The sequence below is a fragment of the Cyanistes caeruleus genome, chromosome 2 (genome assembly GCF_971803275.1).
Source record: "Cyanistes caeruleus chromosome 2, bCyaCae1.hap1.1, whole genome shotgun sequence".
Classification (NCBI taxonomy): Eukaryota; Metazoa; Chordata; class Aves; order Passeriformes; family Paridae; genus Cyanistes; species Cyanistes caeruleus.
The window spans coordinates 34,108,296-34,134,525 of record NC_141702.1 but is presented as its reverse complement, the minus strand read 5'-3'; the positions used below and the strand labels follow the sequence as shown (position 1 = coordinate 34,134,525).

The window sequence follows — 26,230 nt, the reverse complement described above, 5'->3', positions numbered from 1 at the left end:
ACAATGAACTGTTTGCTAGTTTATGTGTGTCATGGACTTATTTAATTAACTTTTATTGTCTGAATGAGAAAAAGGTGTAACTCCCTACATTTCTAATTCTTGTGTAGCTTCTCCTGATGACAAAGGTGGTTCTAAAAAATGCTGTCTAGGTGGATTAAGCAGTATCTGTGTGATTTGCCAAACATTTCTTTGCTAAAGACAATATCACTGTCTAATCAAGCTACAGCTGCATCTGCATGTCAAGTTAAACATGCCTGTGTTATTTCAGGTTATAGCGCAGCAAGTTACAGAAGAGAATTTGCAGGAAGGTCGCCTCTACCCTCCATTAGTCACCATTCAGGACGTGTCACTGAAAATCGCTGTGAGGGTAAGTCATTTCAGCCTTTTGTGGCTTTTTGTCTTCCCACCAACTCTACATGGTTTGATTTTACACTTAACACACCTTCACACAAGCTGGTTTATGTCAATCGATATTTGACACGTAGCAGTTTCAAAATTAAATATTAAATTCATAAATGTAATCCAAATACAAGGAGAGCTGTGGAACTGTAGCAAGTGTGTATGTCTGTAGAGCAGAGGTTCTGCTGTCTACCACAGTCATGCCAGCTGCACAGCTTTTGGCCCTTCATGGTTTTCAGTTTCAACTTTTTGCTTGTCTTCTGTGACCTTTTTTATCTACAATTACTGTTTTCTCTCTTTGTCACTTTACTGTGAGTAATTCTGCTCCATATGCTTTTGAAAGAATAACAAGGAGCCCTCATACTTAAAACAGTTTCTATAGCTTCATTCATTCTGTATGTTTAAGAAAAGAAAAATCCTTCTCAAAGTTCATGTCTTCTTAGGCAAGTAGTAACTCTGTTCTGTACATGTGAAAATGTTACTTAAATTCCTCAGGTGAAATCAAACTGGCTTTGTGTTTGGCAGAAACACAGGGATATAAATTCCTCTTCTATTTGTGCATGATGTAGAAAATACAAAAGAAGGAAAATGTTACCAAGTGATTCTTTCTGCCTGTTCTCTGTTGAAACTTTATTCCTGCAAATACTTTTTCTGGCTCATACAACCCAACCCAAGAGGTTTAGCAATGGCCTCTGCCTTTTCCAGGAGAATAACACTATCAAAATATTTTGGAATACCAAGCATTGGGTATGAATTCAGACCTTACCTAACCACAATAATTATGTGCACAGACCTGAACATATCCTTACATAAACACCCAAAGTGTTTCTCAATCAAACTGAGTTGGGGTTCAGATTAATCCTAGAAAAGAAGTTTTAATAAGGTGACTTGAGATCTCAGCTTCTCACCAAACTAGAACATTTATGTTTTATAGAGAGATAAGGAAAGCAGGAAGAAGAGTGTCTTCCTTTTATTCAAAGGAGGAGGATTAGAGTGTTTGCCAATTAGTTTCAAGCAGATTTCACAGTGCTGATGCATAAAACCTGTCTGCCAGACTTCCTTTGTTTCACAGATGAATGTCCAGTCTGAAGACATTTGTTTCTCAAGTAGGTGATCTTCAGATGTCAGAGGCTACTTTGATGTGTTGAGAGAGCTCCAACCCCTTCTAAACTTAACTTTGGTTGCAGCTGTATTTGTGATGCATAATTGATTCAGTTAGGTATGGTCTGGGTGAGAAAAGAGCAAGCAAATATTTGTATTTCCCCCAGCTATCCTGTGCACTGTGTAGGACTACTGTTTTCCCATCAGTTTGCTGTTTTTGAAGTATATTATCAAGCTATGGCAAATACTAAACTTCTCTAATATGCAAGGAGCATGGAAGCTTTGAAGAAATTACACTTTTCTTACAGTGCTTTGGGGAGATGGTAAACCAGGATAAAGTGATGGAAGAAAAGCAGTAGTAGTATCTCAGTGCTTGGGGCTTGTGGAATATTTTATCCACCACTGCACAGTAAAAGCTAAGACACTACTGTGCAAAGAGGAGCACTGTATTTGTAACAGTCTGAACATGTAATCCTGTTCAAAAGTAGCCCAAATCAGACCCACTTAAACACAAACATCATCCTGTCATAGTCTTATGCACGGGGTACTAACCTGGATCTAGTGCGAACACAGGTGAGTGCCAGCACCAGAGAGGGTGAAGTCTTACCTTGATTTTGAACTAAGTCCTACTTTTAAATCCTGTTAAGTGTACTCAGATAGTTCATCAGCACTAATTAGGATTTTAATGCATCTTTCCAGATCGCAGAAGAAGCCTACAGGAATAACACTGCCTCCATCTATCCTCAGCCCAAGGACCTCGAAGCCTTCATCCGCTCTCAGGTGTACAGTACTGATTACAACAGCTTTGTGGCTGACTCCTACACCTGGCCCGAGGAGGCCATGAAAGTGAAACTGTAAATATTTAATGAAGAATGAACAAACCAGCTGCAGTTAAAAAGCATTAAAATATTAAGGTTGTTTCTGCCTAGAAAGCCTAAGAATAGCTAATTTTTTAAGATGCAGAAAACTTTTTCTAATTCATAGTAGTTGGTTAGAAACTCACATCAAGAAATCAACAACTATACATCAGAAAATAAAAATTAATCTGAGAAGTATATTTGTGTTTGGCTATTTTGATTGTTATTTTAACTGAGATATCCTACACTACAGTTTGATCTTTTTGAAAAAAGTGGTTGTATCTTGAGTCAAGACTTTTGTCACAAACATCAGTGGGAACTTAAGCAGATAAATAGGCACTTAAAAAATGCATTTGGTGTTTTATCCATTACAGTCATGGTATAATTTGCATAATTTGTGAACTTATTATTTAAAAAAGACCTCAAACTTTAAACAATCATAAGGTTAGACTATTTTATTCCAGAGAAAATCCTTACTGGTCACTCTTGTATGGAAATTTAGAAAATTTTCTAAAAGAACCAAACCTGTAGAATCTTTTGTTCACATCTAATTAGAACATTTTAACATTACTAACAGTAACATTTAATGTTACTAACATTTAACATTAGCTAAGCATAATGTCCTGTATAAGATCAAGGATTTCATTCCCCCACCAAGATAACCACTGTTCAGATCCATTACAAATGTTTGCCCTAATTTTTTGAACTCCATGTTCTTGACAAAAAGGGAGTATCAAAATGCCAGGAATAGGCTTTGAAGAATTACTAGCTGTTAAACTATTACCACTCCAAGAAAAATGTAATATATTTTCTGGATGGTTCTGGAAACAAAGATTACTTGAACATTTTTTCTACTGTTTCTCTCTAATCTTTACTAGAGAGATTATCTCTAGAAAACCAAATATTAATTTTATTTGTCTAGCCCCTCAGGTCTGTCACAGCTGCAGATTACAGCCCAAATTCAGAGAGGTACTTTCTCCCTCGCTGCCTAATGGGACCGTGCCAGCATTTTTGCCTCACTGTGCTTTTGGCAGAAGTTATGATCACACAAACAGAACACATACCACAGTGAAGGAAAATACATGAATCATATTCTGAGCAACCAGAAACACTCTGCATTTCAATGCCATCCTCTGCATTTCAATGTACTGCTATTGTGAGAAGGGTATTAAAGCACTTCTTGTGTTTCATTTGAAATAAAATAATCTCTGTTATTTATGTTGTCATCAGCTGAGTGTGCTGAAACACAGTCTTTGAACAGCTGTGTTGTGCCTGGGTGTTGGAGTTGGTCAGCCAGACCTCTGCAGCGAGTCTGCTTTTATTGCTTGGTACCCATTTTCACATTAAGCACTCGGGCACAGAGTGGGAGGTGGTGGGCTGGTGGTCCTTCAAGGCACAGCTGCTGGGGACTTTCCAGTAGTGTTCTCCAACTACATGTTATATGAATGACCTTTAAATATGATTGTGCATTACAAACTGCAACACTCACTATTCACATCTGAAGTCAGCATGCTTCCCCTCAGGAAAACGCTGCCTAATGAACCATTAACAGCATTGCCTCTTACAAGCTGCTGGAACATTCTCTCCATACTGATTTGACATAGAGAAAGATTCTTTAAGTTACTTGTATTTTTATGTAATATTAAAAATACATATATTTATATATGTATATATGTAGGAGATTTTTCCTATTTTCTGTGTTTTACATGTATTTCCTTATGTAACGTAGTGGGAAAGACTAAACTTTGTCTCATCTGACCCATTTTGATTTCCAAGGTGCTAACAGTGTAAACATAAAATGCCATGATTTGAACAGATGAGAAATTGTTATTACCATACCCAGACAGACACTTTGCCACATGACATCCTTGTCTCTAAATCAGAGAGACATGGATGTGATGGATGAAGCACTCGCTGGGTAAGGATGGTTGGTTGCAGAGTTGCAGTCAATGGCTCAATGTCCAAGTGGAGACCAGTGGGAGTGATGTTCCTCAGGGGTTGCTATTAGCATTGTTGGCAGTGACATGGGCAGTGGGACCGGCTGCACCCTCAGCAGGTTTGCTGATGGCACCAAGCTACGTAGAGCAGTCAACACACTGGAGGGAAGGGATGTTATCCAGAGGGATAGGAGAGGTGGGTCTGTGCAAGCCTCATGGTGTTCGTGGTCCTGCCCTTGGGTCGTGGCAATCCCAAGCACTAACACAGACTGGGTGGAGAACGGATTGAGAGGCCTGAGGAGAGGGACTTTGTACTGGTAGACAAGAGGCTGAGCATGAGCCAGTGATGTGCACTTGAAGCCAAGAAAGCCAACTGTATCCTAGGCTGCATCAAAAGCAGCATGACCAGCAGGCTGAGGGAGGTGATTCTCATCCTCTACTCCACTTCTGTGAGACCTCAGACCATCGCTTCCAGCTCTGGGACGCGAACATAAAAGGAACATGGACCTGCTGGAGCAAGTCCAGAGGAGGGCCAGAAAAAAGGATCAGAGGGCTGGAGCATCTCTCCTATGACAGCTGGCTGAGAGAACTGGAATTGTTCAGCCTGGAGAAGAGAAGGCTTTGGCAAGACCTTATAGTACTTTGCAGTACCTGAAGGGAGCCTACAAGGATCTGGCTGGAAAGGCACTTTTTTACAAGTGCATGTAGTGACAGGACAAGGTGGAGAATGTTTTAAACTGAAAGAGAGTAGTTTTATATGAGATGGGAAGGAATTTATACAGTACAGTAGAGGAGTCAGAAGTATATAATTCCTAACACATTGTGGAATGTTTATCACCTTGCAGGTGCTTTGAGGCATGGCTCACAGAGACAAGTATCAGTTTTAGTCTTAGAAAATCAGTGAACATGTCTCAGAAATACGTGTCAGTTCAGCACAAAAGCTGAGATTAACTACTTGAACCATTCATCTCAGATGTTAAAGCTTCCCTTTTCACAGTAGCTGTAAGGCAAAATATTTCAGTGTTAGCAACACCTCTTGCTCTCCAGAATTAGAGCTCCTTAGTTTCTCTAATTGTCTGAAAGTTTTCCTTCAACACCAAATAAAATCTGAAAAATGTGTCCACTTTGATGCTGTTTCAGGAATTCTAGAGACTGGCCAAGATCCATGTGATAGTCATTCCTCAGGCCATAATCACCATGTGCCTGAAACTGTAGGTCTTCAAAACTGTGAAAGAGACGAAGATTATCAATGCTTCCCTCCGTTTCTATATTCTCCACATGCTTGCATGAAATATGCTTCCAGTTGGGATATCTAATAACACGCCAGAACTCTTCACAGTTTTCTCGGAGTCCCTCCACACAGATGACACCAGGTTTACCAGTTAGGCAGAAGCCAGTCAGATTTAATTTCTTTGCACAGTCAAAAATCTTTTTCCTCAGTTCTTGCCTGTAGATGTGATGGCTGTAGATCCACATGCGATGCAGCGTTTCCTTAACCCTGACTTCTTTAGAAGCACACTCAGACGAGGCATTACTGTTTTCCAAGAAAGGCAGGCTGTTGTCCTTCACCCACTGCACAGCCTCACACACACACAGATCTCCTGAATCCAGAGAGCTGATGTGAGACTCCAGACCAGTATTGAGCTGCAACTGTTGCTGTCTGTGCAGAGCATCTGATCTGGCAAAGAGCTGAGGAGCCACCTGAGGGTACATATGAGGAAGGAGAACCTGCAATTCCACCTTTAAAACAGAACACACACAGAGCAAATTAATTCTGCAGCTACTGAAGACACTCTAGATTCTTCTTCCCTGTCAGTGGCAGATTATGAGGAGATGTAATTAAGATTGCAGCATCCTATTGACTGGAATTATTTCCACTTCCCTTTTGTCCCAATAACCCGTTCTTTTGTCTGTTCCTTTTCTTCTGTTGCATCATACTTCCCATGTTATCCAGGCAGCTATTTTGCTTTTTACAGAACTAATGCTATGGCCTGGGAGAAGGTACACAGTTATCCTCAAGAATCTCACCCCTTACCAAATGCACATAACTAATGAACTCAGCCCAGCTGCTGGGAAAAAAGGCCAAGAGTTACATGAAATGGTGTTTGTGATTGCACCTACTATATAGAGACACAGTGGCAGGAGTGTTGGAAATACTTGATCTTTAATGTTGCTCCCAACCCAAACCATTCTGTGATTCTGTGCATTACCATTATTTTAAGCAAGTATTAAGCAAGTCCTCCATAAAGAGGAATCAGGATTATAGGGGATGAAAAAAAATATATGTATGTTTCAGGTCAGGGAGACCTCTAGATTATCTTTTCTGATCTCTTATGAACATTGGACTGTTGAATTTCTCTTGATTATTCCCACAGTGCCTTCAAATAGAGCACCACAGTTCTTTGGCAGCTGAACCCTGTTTCTAGTCCAAGAGCAGGAAAGGATTTATGTGTCCTCATTGCTTCAAGCTCCTGTAGACTACTAGGGGGTACTCACTACAGTGTGCAATCATATGATTAGTCCTGCAGAGAGAAGTGAATCATGAAATGACTAATTATCTTTCCAAGATCCTTGACAAACTGCCATGGAAAAAGCCCACTATTCCTACACAAGCCCTCCCTACATGGTTCCTAAAATTTCTCTCTGAAGGTTGGTGAAAGGGTACATTTTAGAAAAATACCTTAGCTTGTACCTAAAATTACAAAAAAAACACCATGAGGCCATCTCATTACCCAGTAAGTTGTTCTAATGTTTGTTTACCTTCATTCCATGGAAAATGGCTTTTAGGCTGAGTTTGTTTGTTCTCAGTTTCTAGTCACTGCATTAGCGTGCACTCAGACCTGTGTTCTCTGTGCAAGTATTTACATCAATTAGTTAAATCCCTTTCTTCAGTCAGTTAAACTGTTATAACTCCTTATACTGCAAGTTTGGTTTCTCTGCTCATAGGCTGGTTTTGTTTCTGTGTTCTTTTGACTCCTTCTAATTGCATTCTGCCATTTGGGGCTATTTTTACATTATTGTATTTCTAATGCAGATGTTAGGAGCAGCCAAGATTTTCTGTTACTCTTGATTTTTCAAACAGCAAACAAACATGTGGTGGCTTTTTTACCCCCTTTTTTTTCGGGCAGAGTTTTCAAGTGTGTGCAGGAGTAAAGACACCAGCACCCATGAACAAGTCTCCTTGGCAGCTCTCACCTTCGCCTCCCCTACGTCTAGAGCGATTCGATATTCCAGCTGCGGGGGCAGGGCTCCGTCAGCATTCCTCAGGTAGCGCTGGATGCTGGGCACGGCATCCGCATCCAGACTGAATTCTCCTCTTTTGGGAAACATCGAAAGGAGCATTTCCACTTCCAGCAGCTGGAGCTCCAGGCATTCTTTTACCGTGGCAGCCATCGCACTGCCCTCCACGCACGCCTGGAACGAGAGGGCTGGAGTCAAACCCTGGGGTTTAGCTCATGCTGAGCATGTTCAGCACCACAAGGAAGCCCCACGATTCTTTAAGGGCAGAATTTGGTTAACCACGGCTGGACCGAGCGCTCAGCAGCCGGGCCCTCACAGCCCCGCAGCGGGCAGGGGTGGTCGGGCGAAGCCCTGCGGGCTCCCTGCCGGGCTCAGCGATGCGAAGGAGCACGGAATGGAGTCCCGCGTGGATGTGCGTGGGCAGTGACACATCATTTGTGTTATTTATCAGCAGATACACCCGGTGTTGTCTGGGTGTCGTGGCTCAACCCCAGCCGGCAGCCAAGCCCCACACAGCCGCTCCCCCACCCGCAGGACCGGGAGGAGAATCGGAAGGGTAAAGGCAGGAAACTCACTGTTTGAGATAAAGACAGTACCATAGGGAAAGCAAAGGCTGCTCACACAAGCAAAGCAAGGAATGAATTCACAGCTTCCCGTGGGCAGGTGGGTGTTCAGCCATCCCCAGGAGAGCGGGGCCCCATCACACCTCACGGTGATTTGGGAACACAAACGCCATCACTGCAAACATTCCCCCATTCCTCCTTCTTCCCCAGCTTTATGCACTGAGTGTGATGTTCCATGGTCTGGAATGTCCCTTTGGTCAGCTGGGGTCGCCTGTCCTGGCTGTGTCTCCCCCCAGGTTCCCCCAGCCCCCCACCAGCCTGGCAGTACGAGAAGCAGAAAAGGCCTTGGCTCTGTGTAAGCCCTGCCCAGCAATAACAGAAACATCTCCACATTATCAACCCTGTGTTCAGCACAAATCCAAAACACAGCCCCGTACCAGCCACTGGAAGAAAATTAACCCCGCCCCAGCCAAAAGCAGCGCGCTGTGGGGACAGCTGTGTAATGCAGGCGCGGTGTCGGTGAAGCCGTGTGAGGCCGGCTGTCACACCCAGCCCACCGCACCCGCCGGCCGCCATTCCCGGATGTTCCGCCACGCGCTCCCGGCATGGGCGGGGCGGCGCCTGCGCGGCGGCGGCTCCGGGCGGGGGCGTGGCCCGGGCGCCACGCGGCGGGTGATGCCCCGCCCACAGACCAGCCATTGGTCAGTTCCGCCGCGAGTGGGCGGGGCCGCGCCGGCTCCGTGCGGGGCGCGCGCCGGCGGCTCCGGTGGGATCACGTCCCACCCATCCCGTACCGCCATCCCATCCCATCCCGCCATCCCGCCCCGTCCCGCCCCAGCCCGTGTGTCCGGCCCCATCGCCGCGGGCTCCCGAGGGAAGCAGCTGTGCCGGGGGCCGCGTGTCCGGCTGGCCCCGCCCGCCCGGCCTGTGTCCGTCTGCCGGTCCGCTCGGAGCCGCCGCCCGGGGGCAGCATCCCGGGGACAGCGCTGGGGGCTTCCCTGCCAGCGCCTGGGGAGGCAGGACACGCTGCTTTCGGGCTCGGAAATCAGTGCATGGAGCCGCGGCTGATGTCACGGTGAGAAACGGGAAGCTCCGCTGCCCGAACCTGTCAGGATCCCTGGATCCAGCCGCCTGGGAACCGTGGCTCCCCTCGCCTCGTCCCTGCGGGATGTGCTTACATCTGCTCACGCTCTGTTTATCCGGTGCTCCCCAGGGAGTGCAGAGACTCCCTCCCCGGTCCCGGTCCCCCATAGGGATTGATGGCAGCGCTTTAAGGCACCCGCAGCCTTCAGAAGGTGAAGCCGGTTCCAGCGGCTCGTCTTCTCTCACTGCCATCTGTGTTCCTTCCCTCTCTAGAAATGGATGCTGAAGCCCTCAGGAAGTACTCGGCATTGCACCCCAAGCCTGCCGGGCTGACCCTGCAGTATGGCACCGCTGGATTCCGCTCCAAGGCCGAGCAGCTGGATCACATCGTGTTCCGCATGGGCCTCCTGGCGATCCTCAGGTCCAAAGCAGTGACAGCGACCATTGGCATCATGGTTACAGCGTCTCACAACCCTGAAGTAAGAGCTGCCCTTTCCTTGAGCCTGTGACCAGTTCGGTGGAATGATGTGTTCTGGTAGAAGGGTGGAAAGATGTGATCGAGTTGTTGGAATCAAAGCTCATCGCAGCACTGAAGGACCAGATCCTGAGGACACTCGGACCTGCTTAAAGATTCAGCCTGCTCCCTGAAAATATGATCTCTGGTCTATCTGAAGTTATTTTTCCCCTCTACACAGAAGCAGGACTTTTTCTCACCTGGAAATGGTGTAACATAGGAAACATTTAATGTTGCAATGTAACTTCCTAATGTTGGGAAGTCAGGAGTAACCTTGAGAAGAACCTTTGAGTAAAATCCGTACGTTTTAAAAATAAAACGTGCAAATGCAGCTATTACAAATCAGGCATTTAGACTTTAGACTGCTGCTGCGGAGCACTGAAGGTTTTTAGAATCTCCCCTTATGTAATTTTGATGTCAAATGAATTTCATACCAAAATTATAAGGGAGAAAGAGTTGGTTATTCAATCTGTTTGTTACATATGTATATATGTTATATGTTATATGCTTCTTTGGGAGCTTGTTGGAGGTTTAAATAAACATCTAAGCTATTGCATCCCTGAAGTTCTCAACTCTTAAAGAAACAATGTGACTGAACCATGTGTTGTCTCTTCAAAGAAGTTTTATTAATTCCCCACTTTTAGAGTTACTATTTTTTGTTCTTTTGTTTTTCTGCTAAGGAAGACAATGGTGTAAAGCTGGTGGATCCTCTTGGAGAAATGCTGCACCCTTCCTGGGAAGAGTATGCCACACAACTAGCAAATGCAGAGGAGCGAGAATTACAGAAAGTGATAATGGAAATCTGCCAAAAAGCAGCAGTGAACCTCCACAAAGATGCATCAGTTTTTATTGGTAGAGACACCAGGTAATGACAAAAGGCTATAGATATATTCTGCTCTTATGGAAATACCAGGGCTGCCTTTGGGGGAATTGTGTGGGTACTGTGTGATGTCCACCTGTGTCCAGCACTTTACATGTGTTTGCAATCCCTGGGGGTGTTTGCTTTCAAACTGGCTTTTATTGGGAATTGCCTACAACACAAAAAGGTTTGGATGTCTTCACAGTGAGTCTAAATCTTCTGACAGGGAGCTTGTAGAGCCTTCCACATATGCTTCCTTCCCAAGTCCATAGATAAATGCCTTTGCCAAGATTATCAGCTGTACTTGTTGTTTTCCAGGCCAAGCAGCGAGAAGCTGTCCCAGTCAGTTATAGATGGTATCCAGGTTCTAGGTGGTCAGTACCATGGTAGGTTACACTTCTGCAATTCTGATCTCATTTCAAGTTTGGTTTTGGTTTTTTTTTTATGTAAATGTGACTCCTTTATACAGCCCTAAAGCAACAGCCCAGCACTTTTCCATCCTTGCTTGTAACAATCTTGTTTCAGGGTGGTTGTATGGCTTTAATGCAAGGCAGGGCAGGGGAAGGTTGTGTTTTCATGAGACAACTTGAAAAATTTCTTATGTGTTTCCTGTGCTGCATTTGTCTGTTTTCTGTACACCTTTTAAGCAACAATTACTTTGCGATTCTATTTTGAATATTGTTCTTTTTTTTTTCACACTTAGATTATGGTCTGGTGACAACACCACAGCTCCATTACATGGTCTGCTGTCAAAACACCCAAGGGCAGTATGGAAAAGCAACACTGGAAGGTTATTATGAAAAACTGTCAAAAGCTTTTATGGAACTGATAAAACAGGTGAATAGCAGGTGTTGTCTTCTTCATGCAAATGTACAAAATTAATCTCTTCTGTTTGTTAGCCTGTTTGTTAACCTGCTGGGGATGGATGCTTGTGCCTGGTGTCTGGATCCTGGCTTAACTGTGCCTGAGTCATTTGTATGCAAAACTGTGCTCTGAAGTTTCTAATTCAGCATGCTCTAGGTGTGGTTTCTCTAGGGTAAACAGTTCATTTTGCCCCTTTTTCCCTTGCACTAAGTCTCACTGCTCTGGAGAGAGTCAAAGGCACCTGAAGATTGACTGTGCCAATGGAATAGGAGCTCTGAAACTATCAGAAATGAAGCCTTACTTTCCACAAGAGGTCCTAATTCACATATATAATGATGGAACCAAGGAGAAACTCAATCACTTATGTGGCGCAGATTTTGTGAAAGTTCACCAGAAACCACCTGGAGGTATGTAGTCAGTAATTTCATATTGCTTTCCCTCCTCTGCAGGGTCTGGCAAGGGTTCACACTGTTGGGTAAGTGAAGCTCCCTGTTTCCTGCTAAGGGACTGCATGAATGGTTCTCCTTGTGCAACAGAAAGAGGGAATAGCATGGCCAGGTTTGGCACATCTCTGTGTTAGTCTGAACTGCTCGGAGGAGCACAGTACTGGCTGAAATATGTTTGACAGTTTCTTCTGAATGTTAAGCTGGCAGAGTTCAAAGATCAGTCAGGACTGGCTTAGTGTTATTTATTTTACACCACTTTGTATTATGAAGAAACACTTTTCCGGGTTCCTGCAGAAGGGCTGAGTTAATTAACAGCTTGGTGCCAGCAGGCTGACTCGTTGACATAAACCAGGGAGGAAATTATTTCAGTCAGTTTTCTGAGAATTGTATAAAAGAAAACCCCAGAACTGGGAGAGCAGGCTGGTTTGGATATGAGATTATTTGAGGCTAAACTGAGCTCTCCATTGGACAGCTGTCCTCTCACTGCAGCTGCTGGCCAAATCTGAACACCAAGTTATGGTGTTGCTTCCCCTTCCCACGCTGGTTGTATCCTGGAGAAGTGCAGTGCTGGGAGCAGCACAGTGGCAGTACCTGCTGGGGGTGGATGCTTGTGCCTTGTGTCTGGATCCTGCCTTAACTGTGCCTGAGTCATTTGTATGCAAAACTGTGCTCTGAAAAGAAGATGTGTTTTCCTAATCACTCACTGAAACAAATGACCTGATTTTGTTTCTTTTCCTGTCTTTAACTTGCATTTGTAACTGTGCACTAGGGCTGGACATGAAGCCCAATGAGAGATGCTGCTCATTTGATGGTGATGCAGATAGAATTGTTTATTATTATAAGGACACAGCTGGCCATTTTCACCTGATTGATGGAGATAAAATAGCAACTTTAATTAGTATCTTCCTAAAAGAACTTCTTGCCAAGGTAACTAACATATGAATTGAATGCTGGTATTTTCATTTGTAAAGTATAAAATATCCTAAGGAAGGTGTGTTGCTTGGTATGTGGTCTCTCTACATCTACCTAAAGTGGACCAGCTTTAAAAACAGATCAGTCCTGTACCTTACTTGAACAGAATTCATGTTGTTTTAAACATACAGAAGTTCTCAGTGAGCTGGTGCCTCCCTCTGGTAGTTTTAATTGTACATTTAATAGTTCAATTACCTTTCCATTTATCCTTTTTGTTTGGCTATGTGCTTATTGGACAGTAAAACTTGGCTTATTGGTTTGCTTAGGTGAAACAGAACTTCAAGATGGCAGTGGTACAAACAGCTTATGCCAATGGGAATTCAACACGCTACCTCCAGGAAACACTGAAGGTATTCTCCGTGTTTTTTTTCTGGGTAGTTTCCATTTTTTATTTTAAACTAAATTCTACTGTATTATGATTACTAGGAAAATTAAAATTAAGCAAAAATAAATTACTCTTTCAAACCTCCAGTAATGACTAAATTCTTGGTGGCAAAGGAGAGATGCAAGAGAGCAGAGCTTAAAAAGTTCTAGTCAGCTTTTAATATTTAAAGTATTTTAATATTTTTAAAATACATTAATATTTTTAATATTTCTTAATTTTAAAAATGTTTAATGACATCCCTTGGTACTTAAACAAAATGAGGACTTTTATAGCTTTGCAACCAAGTGAGTGTCAGTAAAGGCTCCTTGATACTTTGACACCGATTGTTTCATTTCCTGCAGCAAGCTAAATGTTCGGGAATTCAGAGAAGGTATTTCTGTTTGTATGTGAATCTAGTGTGTTCCCTGAAGCTATAAACTAAATTGAATTTTTCCAGGTTTGGAGTTTATTTTTTTATTTCTTTAATTAGCCTTTATTTACACAGGAATAAATGAAATCTTTACTTGGGTCAGCAGAAATAGTGGGGCATTTTGGCTCTGGGGCCTCAGTGGCCACAAAACATAGGTTAGATTGCAACAGTCCTTGCAGGTTGGTGCCCAGTTCCAGGCAGCTGAGGAGAGTCTGTAACCTTGCTGTCATTCTCTGCACACCCTTGGGCTGCAGGTACCTGTGCACTGTGTGAAAACAGGAGTGAAACACTTGCACCACAAGGCCCAGGAGTTTGATGTGGGTGTTTATTTTGAGGCAAATGGACATGGCACAGTAAGTATGAGCATGTAATCCATATGATCAGCCCCTATGTACAAAATTTCAGCTAAACTACCTGGAGAAGGAAGTCTTTTCACTCTCTGCTTAGTTTTATAAATGAGACTTTTTCTCCTTGTTTGAAAATAGACTTGTTTACTCCTTCTCTCTTTATCACAGCGTTGCTACCAGCTCCTCTGTGCTTTATGGAGGGATGGAAATTCATGGTAGCAAACATTAATGATGGCTATTTGAGTTAGATGGTAAAAGTTTTGTCCTCACTACTGCATATATGCTGGCTTCATCTTGACAAGTTCTTACCTTTTTCTTCTAGGTGCTGTTTAGTAAAGCTGCTGAAACCAAAATACGACAACTGGTAAAAGAGGAGAAAGATGATGAAAAAAGAGAAGCAGCAATGATGCTTGAAAACATGATTGACCTGATTAATCAGGTAAAAACTGAGAGAACTTAACCACAGTGTTGGCAGGGTTAGCCAAGTTTGTGAGCTCCTGGCAGGCTGGAGATTGCTGGAAGGTTCCTGATGAAATCCTGCCTCCCTGTCTTCACTGCTGCAGTGTTTTTCCCTCCCTGTTGGCAGACTGTTGGCGATGCTGTCTCAGACATGCTGGTTATTGAAGCAATCCTGGCTCTGAAGGGTCTGACTGTGCAGCAGTGGGACGCCCTCTATGCCGACCTTCCCAATCGGCTGCTCAAGGTCCAGGTGAGTCACCAGCCACGCTGGCTCAGGCTACAGCAGCCTCTGGGGACCCTGCTCACGGCATCTTTCGCCTGCATAGATTTTGATAAAGCTTTATTTTAAAGCTGAAACAGACCATGATGGGGCAGAAATAGGCCAAAGAAGCTGGGGGAAAACCCCAGAGGAGGGACTTGGACTAAAATAGAAATACAACTTTAAAAAAGATGAACTAATAGCCAACTATGTTAAATGGAAAAACCTGAACAAATCTCTTTAAATATTAACTTAAGAAGAAATTTTAACTTTCCAATTAGAAAAATCCTGGTTTTCTAAGGCATCTGCCTGCTGGGCAGCTGGATTTTTCTTGCTGTGCCACTTTGTCTATCTTGAAAATGTTCAAGCTCTTGCTTCTGTATCCTTTACAATATTCACACAAAGAGCTTCAGCAGAAGGTGCCGTGTGGCAGCATTCTCTTAGACACAGTAAGGAAGCTCTGGGCTCTAAAGGCACTGGAGGAAACAAGTGTCTGATCTACTGGGAAAAAGCTGTAGGCTTCACTTCAAGCTCACCAAGGCATGTTCAGAACTGACCTTTTTGAACTGAGCAGCTGAAACTTCTCAAGACTTGGTTAACAGATGCTGCAAGGAGCCCAGGGACCCCAAGTGTTCCAGCAGCCCTTTATTGGCTCCCAAACTGAACTCTTCTCCAGACAGCACAACATATCCAACCCTGAATTTCTGTCTTATCCTGTTTCTGATGCCACAGGTTGCAGACAGACGTGTTATTGACACAACGGATGCAGAAAGGCGAGCGCTGACACCCCCAGGGCTGCAGGAGAAAATCGATGCCCTTGTAAAGAAGTACAGACTGTCCCGGGCGTTTGTCCGCCCATCAGGAACAGAGGACGTCGTCAGAATCTATGCTGAGGCAGACACACAGGTCAGAGCTTGACTCATTTATGAGTGGGCTTCTTCACATAAAACAATCTGCCCAGCAGGGGGTGATGAAAGAAATCTGCTTCCATACTTGTCATTTAATCACGCTTAACAAATGCTAAGTTTCGAAAAAAGACTGATCACAAAAAGTCACTTTGGATTTTCTTTTATTTAGAAAAGTAATGTTTAATGTTCTCAATGTTCATCTTCAAAAGGAAAATATAAATGTTTATAAAGGCAGATTTAACACCAGATGATTTTGAAAAGACAACCAGCCTTCTGCGAGCTCAGGGTTAAGAAGAAAGTTATCAAAGCAGCCTTTAACTACACAATTTCATAAGAGGCAAGACAGAAAAAAAAAATTCTGGCTGCTGTTAAGTTAGTCCAGATCTGAACTTAAAGGTGACAGCAAAAGCAGTGGTCTTGCTCTCCCCACTTCACATGCTCCTATCAGCATGATGGCAGTGGCTTATGGAGCAATATAGGGAACACAGCATTTGCAGGAAAATGCTTGCCTTTATATCACATATTTGCTCTATTCTTCTTGTGCTGACAGCAGCATAACTAACTTTTGCAACATTCCACAGGAGAATGCAGATGCACTCGCCCATGAAGTGAGCCTGGCTGTTTTCCATCTCGCTGGTGGAAAAGGAGCACCACCCCAACCTATATAATGAATGGCAGTTAAAGCACACAACTTCCCTTATCTTTTAATATTACTTTTTTTACCATATGCTGCTGTGCACAGAATCAACCTTTCTCCTGGGAGTAGCAAGGATTGATCAGAACTGAGTGGAATATTACTCTGCTTATTCTTAACCTCCTTAAGCAACTTACCTCTTAATGAGATGCTCTTGCTGTTGAGTATTCCCCTCCTCAAGTTTATCTAACTTCCTGACAAGCCATGGCCATGTCCAGAAGGAATTCTGCCCCTCCCTGCCCCAGCTTAGTTCACTGTCACATTGTGCCTGAAATCCAACACCCATACCCTCAGAGCATTGGCCATGGCTGCATGACTGGAGCTCTGCTGTGACTGCTCACAGTGGCTGCTGCAGAATCATCATCCCCATCATCCCCCAGTAGCCCAATCATCTGTGGGCAAACAGTGTAAGACAGAGGCTGTCACTAGGTCTTCAGATTCAGTTCACCTCATTTTGAGGGGGAAACAATATAATGAGAAAGAATATTTGCAAATAATAAACTATTATTGCAATATTATCTTCATTAGAAACTTTATGACATTATTAAGAAAGTGATTTGCAGTAATAATATTTAAAATCACACTTGAGAGGGAAGGGACAGAGACAGGTTTGTCTTCTGTGGCCTTAACTGCTCCCCAGCACCATGAAGGGGCTGGGCCAACAGGATGCAATGTTTTAAACACACCAAGTATCCTCTTTGGCATACTTTGGTTCAGGGTGTCTACCTCTGACAAACAGTTCATTGTAGTCCTGTATTACCTCCTGCCATAATAGCATTTTACAGGTTATTAAATAAGCACAAGTTCCAATAGATCTTACAAAAAAAAAAAAAAAAAAAAAAAAAAAAAGACAAAAATAAACTGGAAACAAATTGAAAAAATGTGCACCTTGTATTTTTTTTTCTTTTTTTTTTTTTAAAGACAGAACTCAAGACAACAAAACATTTACTGTAAATAGTAGGCACTATAATCAATATGAGCCACCAATATTTAAACTTGATTCAGGCCACATCCAGAACTTCTCTTATTTACAAATATTTAACTTAAATACAACATTAAGTATTTCATTACATACAAAATAAGAAAAGAATACTATACAACTGGGAAAGATAGAGTATTTCATTTAGATAGTTACACTACATATAGGCTGAGTAGTACCAGTTTGGTTCATGATTTTATGACGCCTTCAAGAAAATCCTTCTCAACCATTTCTTCTATCTTCTGTCTTGCTTTGCTGGAGAAGGTCTTGAGGTTCTCCATTTTTATGTCCTTACTTGGAAAACAGTTGGGGTAAAGGACAGGGCTCCCTGAGTGTCCAACACATCTGCTTGTGACTTTGCTGTTAAAAACTTGGCTGAGTACATTGAAGAAAGGCAAGAGCTGCTCAATGCTGCGAACAGTGTAGATGGTTAAAAGCAAGTGACCTGGTTCCCAGTTTAGTGTTTTACCTGAGCCATCCTCCTCCGGGTTTTTCTGCAAATACAGAGACATAGGAAATAATACAGGACAAAACAGGAAAAACAGGTGAAAATGGAAGACTAATGTATAATATAATACTTTTTTAAAGTCCAGAAAGATTTGTTCTATCCACAAAACACACCAATGCTGAAGTGTAGCTTCCAAAGTAGTTCCTCTTCTCTCCCTCACCATGCCCTGCAGAGGCAGTGGCTGGGAGTGGACAAATGGCAGTCAGCTGATGCTAATGGAAGAGTTGCAGTGGGCATTCGAGTTCAACACCTCAAGCCCAGGGCTATCCCAAAGCAAGGCAGCCCCCACCATGCAGCCCTGTTGAGCTGCTCCCAGGCAGCACCCTGAGGGCAACACAAATGGCCCAAGTTGATGATAGCTAGAAGTTGTGAGCTACTTCAGCTTCTCTCTGGTGACACACACACACTTCACCAGCTGATACTGCCAGCATCAGTGACAATAAACCCCAGAGAAGGTTAAAATAGATACAAAGCATTTTCACTTTGCAGCTCGAGTTCAGAGTTCTTGAGAAGAGTAAAAAGCAGTATTTTTAGTATCACAAATAACACACATGGACATTCCAAGAAACACTTGAAGTTGTTCTCAAAGGAAAATGTCTCAGCTATTCTTTGTGTATTCTCAGAAGAACTCAGTTATTACGTTCCTTCCCTTTCATGGGGGAATGTCAAAGGAAAGAATTTCAGGAACCCCACAAGCAAAGGCAGCAGTCACACACCAGATGCTCACCAGCAGCAGCACACTGCTGTAACCCTGCTTAGAGCTGCCTTAAATATCTGCAGACTGAAATACCTGAGCACCAACATCCAGGTTCTTATACAGTTCTTTGCCATTTCCTTTACCTCTTGAGTCAAAAACCACACTCAAATCTAGACAGTAAGGTACTATCACCGCTAGAAACACCTTGTTTGTATTGTTACTGACAAACCACTTCAGAGAGCTTCTACCACGAAGTAGAATTCCAGTAGTACTGGATTTTATTCTGCAAAGATGGAAAGAAGAAGCACAAAGGCCTCACCAAAAAGAGCCACCTGTGGATCCACCCTGTCCCACCTGTGTCCCACTGCCCTGGTAGTGCCTGTGGCTGAGGCAGGGGGGCCACTTTGTTTATGAGAGAAGAATGAAGGGGAAAGGAGAGCAGTGGGAACAGAGCATAAGGTAAGGATCACTGATTGCACAGCCTTTGAACAAACAGATTTTTGCAAGACATGACACTTGTCAAAACAAATACAGGTTTTGCCCTTTAAATGAAGCAACTGTCCTGCAATTGAGAAGCCTACAGGGCACTCAATTAGGTTTAAATTCAGTATGAATCTATCTGGTGGCTTGGCTCCCTGCCACAGAAGATCACTATTTTAGCTTTACAAGTCTTCTGAAAAGAAAGGCTCACATTGAACCACAGCAAAGGGAAGACTGAATTTCCAACACAAAAGGAGTTGTTGATGCCTCCTTCTTTAAATGAAACTACTAGAGAAACTCTACTAGCTCTAGCTAAGCTCTAGCTAGTTAAAAAACTTCTCACTGTATTCACAGAGAAGTTTCTCCATACTGTTTCTGTACCATGCTTAGCATTACCCAGTGGTGAGCAGGATGTGCCCCCAGCAAAGCAGCCAACCAGATGGGCTGCATGTGCAAATTCCAACTCTGAGCAATGAAATACAACCCATCCAACCATTTCCTCATGGCAGCATTGGCTGAGTAAACACCATGAATTCCATAGATGCTTAAAATGACAGTTAATTTGACGGAGACCAATCACAGACTGTGTGTTTTGCACCTGAGAAAAATTATTTTACAATTTAATTTTATAATGATTTGAAATCATAATTCTTCTTAGAACTAACATCAGCTTTTTGTAATCTATTTTGTACAGGAAACTAACTTAAAAACTCCCTTTTTAAAAAAAATTAAGTTCTCTACAAAAATAAGGGTTCTTATACCTCGAAATTCTCTCAGTTTTGTTCTATAACAAATCTGATCTCTTAGTTCTTAATGAATGCTAAATAGTGCTTGGGGCCTTGAGGTGATGGTATTATTATGGCAAGCTTGTCTCACAACTCAAGCATCAAAGGCCACCCTCACCTGATGCTTGGCCATCTCCATTCCCTCCAAAACCACCGTCTTAAAGTCCTCCTGTTTGTCCTGTGGAAGGAAAGAGGAGAACTTTCAGACTGCATTTCATATATTGAGAGAATACTCTGCCGTGAAGGCCGTGCAGTTGCTTGGCTGGGCGCTGTGCTTCAGCTAGAAAAATCACCCGCCCCGAGAAGTCCGTGATCCAGAAATGGCAGACTCCAGCTAGTATGGCCAAGACACTACTAGACAAAACCAGCACTGCCATTTAGTGCCTCTGTTTATTTCCAGCACTGCCGAAGGAGGTTTTTAAGCACGTTTCCTTCAGATAACAGAGCTTGAGCAACACCATACTACATGAATCTAAACACGAGTCAGAGTGCCCTGAAGGAAAATAAGGATCTACTCCATTTTTCTCAATTATTTTCCAAGAAAAACCCACAGCTATATGCAATAGTATTCTCCTCTGCATAAAGAAAAAATAGGCTGAAGTCAATATTCATTATCTCATGTTTATCTCATCATCATACACCTGCCTATGGTTCAGTGTGCAACTGCTGCCGTGACTAAGAGGTTCCAGAAATTCCAGGAAGTTTTCTGAATTCTTGAAGCAGACTGTGGGAGTCCTGACTTCAGGCATCTATCTCAGCATACAGTACTTACCAGCAGCATGTATATTTATAAATCACACATAATGTATAAATTCATGCACAGAGATTACTTGGAGTGTGAAAACTTTCTAACAGATACTACACTGAACACCAGGGTTAGAGGCTATGCCTGAGGAGCAAGCAGTTAAAACTCATTACTCCTTTATACATGCAAGAAGAGAAATTTAGTCTCATCTTCACGGTTCAAAAATGATAAAACGCAAAATGCAGATATGCTTCAGATACGACTTTTATTCCCCATAATTGTGGGCCTTGCTTCAATAGTTCAGATTTGCCTGCAACTAAGTTATTCCTAAATTTAATGTAGCCACTTGTATCTCAACAGTAGTTCCTTTACTCACTGAAGACATTTGAGACTGTAAATGCAGTAGCTATAGCAAGCTGCCAGTGTTAACAGCCCTGACAAAGACATCTATACAGAAAGAAACCTGAGAATAAAGCTTCAAAACTTTCTCCCATATGGGTTTGCACTTCCTCACTGCTTCCCTGGCTCACCCATCGACATTTCCCAGTGAACTGCTTGTCCAAGAGGGCTCTGTCCTCACAGCAGGAGCAGCAAAATATCTGACAGCAATGTTCTTACTTTGTGGCAGATGTAGGACAGGGCTTTGCCAGCTTCCTTCAGCTTCATCTGCAGATCAGGCCTCCAACCCCAAAACTGGGGGTTTAATACATCCCATTCACCAGCATTATGACAATCCTAATCCCGCTCCCACTCTACAAATTGTGCAGCCAAGATTTCCCCAGAACTGTTTCTACTGATCTCTGCTTTCTTTCATTCATCACAGCCTCTGCTCAGTCTCAACACTCAGTTCTGTTTAGGAATATAACACATTTTAAAATATTTGATTATTATTAACAAAACTGGTTTTCTAGTTCAAAAAGTAAGTAGTAAGACTAGTATCTACATATATGACTGGCTACCTGAAAGAGATTTTATGTTAAAATATATTAGATAATGTAGCATATTTTACTTTTTAATTAAATAATACTTTTCATTTAGAAATCCAAAATCTGATCATAACCATGTTGATCATAGCAGGTTATGAATTTTTATGTTGTCTGTTTGATTAATTTTGGGATTTTTTTGTTTGGTTTTGGCTTTGGTTTTTTTGTTTGTTTGATTTGTTTGTTTTCTATACTTACATGTGCTTTTTGCCTGATGTTGACTTGAGATTACTCCAGCTGGAATCTCCTACACCAGACAAAATCTTTTCCATTCTTCATTGTTAAAATAATTGAAGTATCCAAACCCAAACACTGCTGTGAGTTACTGTACATGAAACTTTTCAGTGAAAAGCAAAAGAAAAAGGCAAGATACCTTTGCTTTTTTTCGCAGCAGCTTTGCCAGACGCACCACATAGGGTTTGAATTCCCTCTGATGTGTTCCTTGTCTTCGTACTTCCAAGCCTGAATCATCTGATGCTTCTGGAATAAAAGCCCAACGATACCTGCCATGGGATAACATAAGCAGACATTACCTGTACTGAACATGCTTTCTGACCAATCAAAAATATAAATGGATGAGGAAATCTGATGAAGTATCAGAGAAGGAAGGAGGAAAAGAGAAACCCAAGCCAATCTTCACAAGAAGAAATAAATGAAAAAAACCTTCAACATTAGATTTAGAAACACTACAGGGCACAGCCTAACACAGTGTGTGCACTTCTAGCCTCTAACCCACGTGAGAACTGTGCCAGGGAAGCAGCCCTCACACGGTCACCAGTGTGCAGTGTAAAGGAAGAAGCATGATACTTTCTTTTGTCCTTTGTGGCCTCTCATTCCCAGGATCTCCAGCAAATGCCAATTTTTTTGCATTCATTTTTTTCCAATGGAATGGGATTGCAGAGGCACTGAGGAAGCAGTTTGTACACATGCCTACTACTGACCAATAAAAGCCTATGGGATCTCCTTTAGAAGGTTTGTTGCCACATCTTCCAGACAGTGTGCTAGAGTAAATTAAGCGAGTCATGCTGAGATGACATGCAGTCCTCTGATCTCATGCATTACTCACTGAGATGGGTGGGTGTATTTTGAGTTCTTAGGCATTACTGCAACTAAGTACTTTAAAAATAAAATGCTTGAATAAATAACTGCTATTGATCATCTCTCAATTTTGACTCTCGCTGCAAGCTAAATCAAACCAGCTTGAACTAATTTGATAATGCAGCATCTTTTTCCCTGGGAGCCACTCAGATACTGTGAGGGAATGAACTAGGGGCTGCCCTGGCGCTGAAGTCCAAAGGAAGAAAGGAAATGGAAAAGCAAAGACTTTTATACACAAGAATTTTACCAAGAGGCATGGAAAAACATCCAAAAACTTAAATGACAATGTTTCCTACTCACATCTGAAATTGAGGCAGGTTTTCAGATGGTAAAGCTAGAGCCAAGTCCAGAAATTTGCAAGCAGATAAATACAGGTTCAACCACCTCTGGCTGTTGTAGGATGTGGAAAAACCATTGCCACCTGTGTAAGTTGTCTCCAAACCAGCAACAGATGGGCCAGAAGTTCTAAAATATATTACAGAAGGTAGGTGAGTCATAACAACCTTCTGCCACAATGAAAATTTTATTTTTCTTACTTGCTTCTACAAACACAGAACTCTTTATATACCAGCATAATTCTGAATCCATAAATCAAATCCCAGCACAAGTCTGTGCCATGAATGCAGTTCTGTATGTGTATATATATATATATATATATATGATAAAACATCAATATAAAAAGAATGTGTAGCATTCCTGTATCTTATTCCCAGATATTCCAGTTATGAGGAAGTTTTAAATTGTCAGTCATGTTGATATTACTTTATTTGAGGGAAAAACTCTCCAAAAAAACCAAAGAGAACCTAGGAAAAAAATGAGCAAAATCTGGGCAAGTAACTCTGGCTCTTTTGAGAAATCTGCCTCTGCTGCTAGCATTGACTGAAATTGTATCACACTGTACAGAAAAGAGATGAGATAAAAATGGATAACAAAACAAGAAAAATTATCTACCTCACTTTTCTAATGCAAGAAGAAGCTATGGTTTTATTTAGACAAAAAAAAAATGCATCAGTCTTATTTAGAGTAAGTGTATGACACAGAAAAGGTGTAAGTCATGGCATGCATAATTTAATTGCAGCAGCAGTGCGTTTTATTCAAATGGACACTGTAAGAACCTGGACACTTGTATTGTGTAATTTCCCTTAGTGATTTATGAGCAATCTGACAGCAGGAATTCTTTTGTTTTGTCCTGAACAGTCTGTCCCTGGTACTGCAGTCAGACTGAACTACCCTTTACTTGTCCTTCTCTTAAAGAAGGATTTAATTTGTTCAAAGACAAATTATTTTAAAGAACGACACAACTCCCCATCAGCATACCAAGGGATTTTTATAAAGTTAAACAAGCAGGAAATTCATACGTTTACCTGGAAATGTCTTCATCAGCAGTGAGCTCCTGTTCCATCAGTAAAAACACTTGCACCTGAAGATCAAATGTTACATTTTAATACCATTTTTAATGGACTGTGACTTGGGAAAACACTATAGGAAAGCCTGAGTAATAAGCCTTAGACAAATAGTACAGAGCTTTATTTCCTCTCCTGTATGAGTGGACACTGGCACCCTAAAGCTCTTTCATTCCTTATATATAACCAGAATAACACCAAGGCCACAAGGAACTGTCTCTTTTAAGATCAGGAAAGCTCTCAACGGCTAATCCCCTCCACTGCCTAGAAAGAAAGCAAGACCTAAACAAAAAGAGAATAAAGAATCATTTAATGGAACAGCCAGGCTCAGGTGTGAATTCCCAGAAGCATCACAGTCCTGCTAACTGAAAGTAGTTCCAGAACTGTGGTAAACTTGTGTAAAGGCTAGAGGACAGCACAGGAATCAGAAGACCACACTGAATAGAATGGATTTTCTAGTATTTATACTACTGACAGGCTTAAAATAAAATTTTAAATCTATTGTTAAAACAACACACTTTAAGGTTTTTTTATATAGCTTTTCTCCTTCTTTTTCTTGGATCTGTGGTTATTCAAGGGCTAGGTTAGGTGCCTGCAGATTGAAGACAATCACAGCAATGATTCTGGTTTTCTCCCTCTGTAATTCAGTCCCTTGGGAACACCTTGAATAACAGGCTGAACGGATCACAGCATGCACCAACCATGCATGCTCTTCCATTCCCACTGCCAAAGCTGAAACCCAAAAGAGTGTGTTAAACAGCCAACACAGGAGATTCTGCAGGTAGAAGCTCATGAAACAAATATTTTTACTGTTTTGTTATGAAGAATAAAATGAGAAAGAAGAAATCTGAGCCAAGCCATGTATAAATCTAGTCACAAAATTTAGCCACAATGTGACCTGAATGACCATCAACTGCCAATAGAACGGATTCTGACTCCTATACATGGATTCTCATCCCCATTGCTGGAAGAAGAATGATCAGAAAAATAAAACAGGGAACACTGAAAAAGAAGAGCAGAAGTGGGAATGGTGGAGAAGGTACAAATATATAAGCAGAAATCGAACTAGGATTCAGTAGGGAACAATGAAGGCAAAAGCAAATTTAATTCAGGAAACAGCTGAACAGTTGAAACAGTGTAAGCCAACAGATACTCAATTTCATCACAAAAAACAGACATCAGGACTATGAAAATAAGTCAGCTTTCAATTTGTGGCCATTGCACATTTATTTGTACAATCTCTAAAAGAGATTTTCTTAAAAATCTTGAGGAGGAATGAGGCTGTGTCACAGATGTGCATCAGTCTTCTAAATAATGAATGACACCTACAACTCACCAGTTCAGTGATCATGGTTGGCCAAAGTGAGGTAAGGTGCTGTGGAGACATTCTTAAAAGCAATACTCTGAAAAACAGGAACACTTGGGAATGAAGGGTGGGCACCTGTGGCAACCGGAGACTTTCTACCAGCCTTTCTGAAACAAAAAGCCAAGAAGGGTCCCTCAGTTCCAAATAATTACAGTGAGAATTTTCTCCTTCCCTCATGTACTTTCAATGTTAACTTTAAGTATCTGCCGTGTTACTGTTCCAGTACTTTACTAGTTTTAGTCTGTCAACATAAAGAAATAACCACTCCACCAAAGAAGGAACAAAAGAGAGAAACCTCTAAAGAGCGCAGTTGACTGCTTTGGTTAAGTTCTCTACATAAACACAATCTGGGAACTTGGCTTATCTTATGCAGAGTTTTACCCATTACAACAGGAGGAGTTAGCAGATGACAAAAAATACAAAAACAGCCTGGACAGCTCAGATGTATTATTGTTATTAAAACAATGCACCATCATAGTACCTGAGAAATTAAAAAGGGATGATACAGTTTTATTGAATTATGATCATCTCTAGGCATTCAATATATATAGAAGCAGACACAAAGAAATTTTTCAGTCAAACCAACACACATGCATGTAGCAGTTCACACCAGTAAAGCCACCTGATTCCATGAACATAGTAATCTCAGCTACTGACTTGACTGGAAATAAAAAAAATTTTGAAACCCCCCCCCCCCCAAAAACACAACCAACCAACAAACCAAATAATTATATGAAAAATAGATCACAAAACAAATTAAACAAAAAAGTTGATGCAACTGATTTTCCATATAGAGGAAGAGACCAAAGTGTCCCTTTGGTGGCATGAAAAGATGATACATCTAAAAGCTGCTGCTGTAACTATTAGTATCATCTTAAACAAAAAAGATC

The 26,230-nt window shown here is 41.9% G+C and overlaps 4 protein-coding genes across 32 annotated transcripts in view; 2 read left to right on the top strand and 2 right to left on the bottom strand.

The window, feature by feature from the left end:
* The window catches only part of ME1 (malic enzyme 1), a 153,552-nt gene extending 150,997 nt beyond the window's left edge, over positions 1-2,555 (top strand). For both annotated transcript variants that reach the window (XM_086876440.1, XM_086876441.1), the window contains exons 13-14: positions 269-367; positions 2,200-2,555. In XM_086876440.1, the coding sequence (XP_086732566.1) occupies positions 269-367; positions 2,200-2,358 (258 nt within the window). In that variant the 3' untranslated portion in view covers positions 2,359-2,555. The remainder of the gene's footprint in view (positions 1-268; positions 368-2,199) is intronic.
* A 1,609-nt stretch (positions 2,556-4,164) lies between these two features.
* Positions 4,165-8,762, bottom strand: RWDD2A (RWD domain containing 2A). The gene is made up of 3 exons (XM_023922307.2): positions 8,535-8,762; positions 7,490-7,708; positions 4,165-6,034 (listed from the first exon to the last, which is right to left on the bottom strand). Exons 2-3 carry the CDS (start codon positions 7,685-7,687, stop codon positions 5,363-5,365), a joined length of 870 nt encoding a protein of 289 aa, XP_023778075.2. The 5' UTR covers positions 7,688-7,708; positions 8,535-8,762; the 3' UTR covers positions 4,165-5,362.
* PGM3 (phosphoglucomutase 3) lies at positions 8,731-17,177 on the top strand. Of its 2 annotated transcripts, XM_023922318.2 has the most exons (13): positions 8,731-9,172; positions 9,454-9,659; positions 10,375-10,559; positions 10,872-10,939; positions 11,257-11,390; positions 11,629-11,824; positions 12,633-12,790; positions 13,102-13,185; positions 13,884-13,982; positions 14,299-14,415; positions 14,563-14,685; positions 15,427-15,600; positions 16,184-17,177. In XM_023922318.2, the coding sequence occupies exons 2-13, from the start codon at positions 9,456-9,458 to the stop codon at positions 16,268-16,270; spliced, it is 1,629 nt and encodes a 542-aa protein (XP_023778086.2). In that variant the 5' UTR covers positions 8,731-9,172; positions 9,454-9,455; the 3' UTR covers positions 16,271-17,177. The 2 variants fall into 2 exon arrangements, with proteins under 2 accessions (XP_023778086.2, XP_023778087.2); XM_023922319.2 differs by lacking the exon at positions 14,563-14,685 and having other exon boundaries at positions 8,763-9,172.
* Positions 17,169-26,230, bottom strand: part of DOP1A (DOP1 leucine zipper like protein A) — a 59,901-nt gene continuing 50,839 nt past the window's right edge. For 15 of the 27 annotated variants that reach the window (XM_023922313.2, XM_086876403.1, XM_086876405.1 and 12 more), the window contains 6 exons: positions 25,311-25,447; positions 23,936-23,991; positions 22,872-23,036; positions 21,847-21,976; positions 19,864-19,923; positions 17,169-17,769 (listed from right to left, as the gene is read on the bottom strand). In XM_023922313.2, the coding sequence (XP_023778081.2) occupies positions 17,464-17,769; positions 19,864-19,923; positions 21,847-21,976; positions 22,872-23,036; positions 23,936-23,991; positions 25,311-25,447 (854 nt within the window). In that variant the 3' untranslated portion in view covers positions 17,169-17,463. The remainder of the gene's footprint in view (positions 17,770-19,863; positions 19,924-21,846; positions 21,977-22,871; positions 23,037-23,935; positions 23,992-25,310; positions 25,448-26,230) is intronic. The other 12 variants (XM_086876395.1, XM_086876407.1, XM_023922314.2 and 9 more) reach the window with 2 other exon arrangements.

What these genes read in the sequence shown, in the direction of transcription:
- RWDD2A (XM_023922307.2), bottom strand. Translation starts at nt 7,687, where the DNA reads ATGGCTGCCACGGTAAAAGAATGCCTGGAGCTCCAGCTGCTGGAAGTG. An exon ending in TAGACGTAGGGGAGGCGAAG is followed by an intron (nt 6,035 to 7,489) that starts GTGAGAGCTGCC and finishes TCTGTTTTAAAG; the next exon opens with GTGGAATTGCAGGTTCTCCT.
- PGM3 (XM_023922318.2), top strand. Translation starts at nt 9,456, where the DNA reads ATGGATGCTGAAGCCCTCAGGAAGTACTCGGCATTGCACCCCAAGCCT. An exon ending in AGGCAAATGGACATGGCACA is followed by an intron (nt 13,983 to 14,298) that starts GTAAGTATGAGC and finishes TTTTTCTTCTAG; the next exon opens with GTGCTGTTTAGTAAAGCTGC. An exon ending in ATGCTGAGGCAGACACACAG is followed by an intron (nt 15,601 to 16,183) that starts GTCAGAGCTTGA and finishes AACATTCCACAG; the next exon opens with GAGAATGCAGATGCACTCGC.